The sequence below is a fragment of the Babylonia areolata genome, chromosome 4, assembly GCF_041734735.1.
Source record: "Babylonia areolata isolate BAREFJ2019XMU chromosome 4, ASM4173473v1, whole genome shotgun sequence".
NCBI lineage: Eukaryota > Metazoa > Mollusca > Gastropoda > Neogastropoda > Buccinidae > Babylonia > Babylonia areolata.
In genome coordinates this window covers 12,584,818-12,590,831 of record NC_134879.1, presented here as the reverse complement: position 1 = coordinate 12,590,831, position 6,014 = coordinate 12,584,818, and the positions used below count along the sequence as shown (strand labels likewise).

Below are 6,014 nucleotides of genomic sequence, written 5' to 3'. Positions count from 1 at the left end.
GCGTATAACCCTTTTGTTACCATGGGTTCCTTTTGGCTCCAAGCGAGAGCTGCACAAGGGATCTCGGTTTATCGTCACATCCGAAAGACCAGACGCCGGTTCAGTTTGATTTTTTTTTTTTCCAGTCAAACTTGGCAGGAAGGGTGTGAGAGCGGGAATCGAACCCAGACCCTCACGAATACTGTATTGGCAGATAAGCTGTCCTGCTTTCCACTCCGCAGGACCTTACCTATCTTTCTGGCCTTATCGATGCTTAAACCCCCATCAAGAACTCTCTGCTCTTTCTTGTTACCTTCTGAAACTTTCTCTTGTCAATTCAATACAAGAACCTGTGGTTAACGTTCTTTCCTCTTTGCTGCTCCTCATATCTGGAACAACCTTCCTCATCAAATTCGTGCATCTGATTTTGTCTCTGCCTTTCGGTCTGCATTATAAACTCTTTTTTTTAAAAATTCAAACCTATATATAAGCACTCTCAGCTTCCTTCTTCTCCAACACCCATCCATGTCAGCTCACTTTGCATGCATGACGAATTAGAGAGGGAGGAGAGGGGGTGAGATGGGGTGGTGGGGTGAGGGTGAGGGTGGGGGGGGTGGGGCGGGGGGGGGGGGGGGGGGGGTGGCAGGTAGGCAAGTGAGGGAGGGAGGGGTTTTGAGAAAGAGCAGTCATGAATGATTCGAGTGATTTGTAACTTTTTCTTTCATGTAAAGTGCCCTGAGCTCTTAGAGAGAAAGGTCACTGTATAAATGTATATTATTAATTATGATAATAATGATAATGATAATAATGGTAATATTTCTTCCTCTTCTTCTGAACCATTCTGCCATCTTCAGCCTTGTTAATTAATTAATGACGTGGACATATAAACAATGAGGCCAGGAGATCAAATGATTAACAAACAGTAAAGAGTGGTAACTCTCTCCATTGACAAGACACACAACGTGACGTGAACGCTGCCGGGCGGTGTGTGTGTGTGTGTGTGTGTGTGTGTGTGTGTGTGTTTCGGGTATGTGCCTGCAACGGGGGAGCAAGGGAGGATAGCGTGTCGCGAAAACCGGCCGGAGTCGTCGGTTTGCGACCGGCCCGATGACCGCCACATGGCGCTCCTGAAGAGGTACTTTGGCTTTGGCAAGTTCTTCAAAACTTTCACACCGGACCTCTTTACTGCGCGCATGTCGCCCCAGATCTGCATCCTCTACTGCTACTGGAACAAGAACCACGTGGCCGCTTTCAGGGTAGGTATATAGGGTCACCGAACAAAAAAAAAAATTAGATGGATAGCTCATTGGCCAGGAAAGCTGAAGCCAACCGGACGCCATACTGAGACTCGTATCCGGTTGTCAGTCCGTTGAGAAGTCGTCTGCTCAACCGGTGGTAGTTTTTTTTTTAACTGTAACCGTGTATCTTCGATGAAATCGTGTTATGCCTGCCCACACGACATTCCAAATGTTGTGTCTTGATTAATATCTGCCAAAGGTTTATTTACCAGAGTTATTTCAGGAAAACAGTGCAGTGACGCGATGCGCAAACTTGCTGTGGAGGCACACACTGGAATGTCAGCGTAACTAACGCCGCGAGCAAGTGAAAACTTGCCGTGAAGCAGTCATCGTAGCAAGTTGAGCACTCAGCTACATATATGAAGTTACTGCTTCGCGCTGTACTGGCACAAGTAGCAAAATGGCTGATTGAACACTGGCTCCAGTTAGCAAAGGGGCTCAAAGAAGGCATGCACTATCCACCTATTTTTAGACCAGTGGGGGTAGGGTGGGTAGAAAAGATCGGGGGTGGGGAGGGTGGAAGTAGTGAGGTGGGTGAGGTTCGGGTGATGGGGTGGTGGTGGGGTGGATACGGGTAGTGTAGTGGATGGGGATTGGGGATGGTGGTGTTTTTCAGGGGGAGGGGGTGGGGGGTGGGGGGCGGCGGGGAGTGGGGGATGTGGGGTGGGGGGGGGGGGGGGGGGGGGGTTCCGGAGTAGTGGTGGAGTGTATTGCCTTCAAGTAGGGGTGGTGCTGCTGATGGGGTGGGAAGGTAGGGTGGGATGGTGTAGGGAGTGAATGGTTGCAGTATGGTCGGGTGGTGGTGGTGGTTTGGAGTGGGACTGGAGTAGTGTGGGGGAATCGGACAAACGGACACATGGACAGATCCCCGAACTCCCGACCCCCTAACCCCCTCCCCCCCCCCCCAACACACATACACACGCACACTCCCCGAACAAGGATCTTCAGTAGCTACATGACTACAAACCTCACCCACTTCGTATTTCTCCATCCCCACCCTTCCATCCTCGTCCCACTTTCCCCTTCCTACTGTACTCTACACTGCCACTCCTCTCCTCCCTTTCCCATCACTTCAACAATACCCTCCCCTCTCCATCCCCACACACTCCAACAATCCCCTCCTCTCTCCATCCCCACACACTCCAACAATCCCCTCCTCTCTCCATCCCCACCCTTCCATCCTCGTCCCACTTTCCCCTTCCTACTGTACTCTACACTGCCACTCCTCTCCTCCTTTTCCCATCACTTCAACAATACCCTCCCCTCTCCATCCCCACACACTCCAACAATCCCCTCCCCTCTCCATCCCCCACACACTCCAACAATCCTCTCACCTCTCCATCCCCCACACACTCCAACAATCCTCTCCCCTCTCCATCCCCACACACTCCAACAATCCCCTCCTCTCTCCATCCCCACACACTCCAACAATACCCTCCCATCCCCACACACTCCAACAATACCCTCCCCTCTCCATCCCCACACACTCCAACAATACCCTCCCCTCTCCATCCCAACACACTCCAACAATCCTCTCCCCTCTCCATCCCCCCACACTCCAACAATCCTCTCCCCTCTCCATCCCCCACACACTCCAACAATCCCCTCCCCTCTCCATCCCCACACACTCCAACAATCCTCTCCCCTCTCCATCCCCACACACTCCAACAATCCTCTCCCCTCTCCATCCCCACACACTCCAACAATCCTCTCCCCTCTCCATCCCCCACACACTCCAACAATCCTCTCACCTCTCCATCCCCCACACACTCCAACAATACTCTCCCCTCTCCATCCCCCACACACTCCAACAATCCCCTCCTCTCTCCATCCCCACACACTCCAACAATCCTCTCCCCTCTCCATCCCCACACACTCCAACAATCTCCTCCCCTCTCCATCCCCACACACTCCAACAATCCCCTCCCCTCTCCATCCCCACACACTCCAACAATCTCCTCCCCTCTCCATCCCAACACACTCCAACAATCTCCTCCCCTCTCCATCCCAACACACTCCAACAATCCCCTCCTCTCTCCATCCCCACACACTCCAACAATACCCTCCCCTCTCCATCCCCACACACTCCAACAATACCCTCCCATCCCCACATACTCCAACAATACCCTCCCCTCTCCATCCCCACACACTCCAACAATACCCTCCCCTCTCCATCCCCACACACTCCAACAATACCCTCCCATCCCCACATACTCCAACAATCCCCTCCCCTCTCCATCCCCACACACTCCAACAATCCCCTCCTCTCTCCATCCCCACACACGCCAGAATCCCCTCCCCTCTCCATCCCCAAACACTCCAACAATCCTCTCATCTCTCCATCCCAACACACTCCAACAATCCCCTCCTCTCTCCATCCCCACACACTCCAACAATACCCTCCCCTCTCCATCCCCACACACTCCAACAATACCCTCCCATCCCCACATACTCCAACAATACCCTCCCCTCTCCATCCCCACACACTCCAACAATCCCCTCCTCTCTCCATCCCCACACACGCCAGAATCCCCTCCCCTCTCCATCCCCAAACACTCCAACAATCCTCTCATCTCTCCATCCCCACACACTCCAACAATCCTCTCATCTCTCCATCCCCACACACTCCAACAATCCTCTCATCTCTCCATCCCCACACACTCCAACAATCCTCTCATCTCTCCATCCCCACACACTCCAACAATCCCCTCCTCTCTCCATCCCCACACACGCCAGAATCCCCTCCCCTCTCCATCCCCACACACTCCAACAATCCTCTCATCTCTCCATCCCCACACACTCCAACAATCCTCTCATCTCTCCATCCCCACACACTCCAACAATCCTCTCATCTCTCCATCCCCACACCAACAATCCCCTCCTCACTCCATCCCCACACACTCCAACAATCCCCTCCTCTCTCCATCCCCACACACTCCAACAATCCCTCTCCCCTCTCCATCCCCACACACTCCAACAATCCCCTCCTCACTCCATCCCCACACACTCCAACAATCCCCTCCTCTCTCCATCCCCACACACTCCAACAATCCCCTCCTCTCTCCATCACCACATACTTCAACAATCCTCTCCCCTCTCCATCCCCACACACTCCAACAATACCCTCCCCTCTCCATCCCCACACACTCCAACAATACCCTCCCATCCCCACATACTCCAACAATCCCCTCCCCTCTCCATCCCCACACACTCCAACAATACCCTCCCCTCTCCATCCCCACACACTCCAACAATCTCCTCCCCTCTCCATCCCCACACACTCCAACAATATCCTCCCCTCTCCATCCCCACACACTCCAACAATCCCCTCCCCTCTCCATCCCCACACACTCCAACAATCCCCTCCCCTCTCCATCCCCCCACACACTCCAACAATCTCTCCCCTCTCCATCCCCCACACACTCTAACAATCCTCTCCCCTCTCCATCCCCCACACACTCCAACAATCCTCTCCCCTCTCCATCCCCCACACACTCCAACAATCCTCTCCTCTCTCCATCCCCACACACTCCAACAATCCCCTCCCCTCTCCATCCCCACACACTCCAACAATCCTCTCCCCTCTCCATCCCCACACACTCCAACAATCCCCTCCCCTCTCCATCCCCACACACTCCAACAATCCCCTCCCCTCTCCATCCCCACACACTCCAACAATCCTCTCCCCTCTCCATCCCCCACACACTCCAACAATCCTCTCCTCTCTCCATCCCCACACACTCCAACAATCCCCTCCCCTCTCCATCCCCACACACTCCAACAATCCCCTCCCCTCTCCATCCCCACACACTCCAACAATACCCTCCCCTCTCCATCCCCACACACTCCAACAATACCCTCCCCTCTCCATCCCAACACACTCCAACAATACCCTCCCCTCTCCATCCCCACACACTCCAACAATACCCTCCCCTCTCCATCCCCACACACTCCAACAATACCCTCCCCTCTCCATCCCCACACACTCCAACAATACCCTCCCATCCCCACATACTCCAACAATCCCCTCCCCTCTCCATCCCCACACACTCCAACAATCCCTCCTCTCTCCATCCCCACACACGCCAGAATCCCCTCCCCTCTCCATCCCCACACACTCCAACAATCCTCTCATCTCTCCATCCCCACACACTCCAACAATCCCCTCCTCTCTCCATCCCCACACACTCCAACAATACCCTCCCCTCTCCATCCCCACACACTCCAACAATCCCTCCTCTCTCCATCCCACACACTCCAACAATAACCCTCCCCTCTCCATCCCCACACACTCCAACAATACCCTCCCATCTCCCACATACTCCAACAATCCCCTCCCCCTCTCCATCCCACACACTCCAACAATCCCCTCCTCTCTCCATCCCCACACACGCCAGAATCCCCTCCCCTCTCCATCCCCAAACACTCCAACAATCCTCTCATCTCTCCATCCCACACACTCCAACAATCCTCCTCATCTCTCCATCCCCACACACTCCAACAATCCTCTCATCTCTCCATCCCCACACACTCCAACAATCCTCTCATCTCTCAACCCCACACACTCAACAATCCCCTCCTCTCTCCATCCCCACACACGCCAGAATCCCCTCCCCTCTCCATCCCCACACACTCCAACAATCCTCTCATCTCTCCATCTCCACACACTCCAACAATCCTCTCATCTCTCCATCCCCACACACTCCAACAATCCTCTCATCTCTCCATCCCCACACC

The 6,014-nt window shown here is 54.0% G+C and overlaps 1 protein-coding gene across 1 annotated transcript in view; it reads left to right on the top strand.

Moving 5' to 3' along the window:
• Positions 1-1,053: 1,053 nt before the first annotated feature.
• LOC143281570 (uncharacterized) overlaps positions 1,054-6,014 on the top strand; it is a 19,828-nt gene continuing 14,867 nt past the window's right edge. The window contains exon 1 of the mRNA XM_076586802.1: positions 1,054-1,235. Within this exon, the coding sequence (XP_076442917.1) occupies positions 1,098-1,235 (138 nt within the window). The 5' untranslated portion in view covers positions 1,054-1,097. The remainder of the gene's footprint in view (positions 1,236-6,014) is intronic.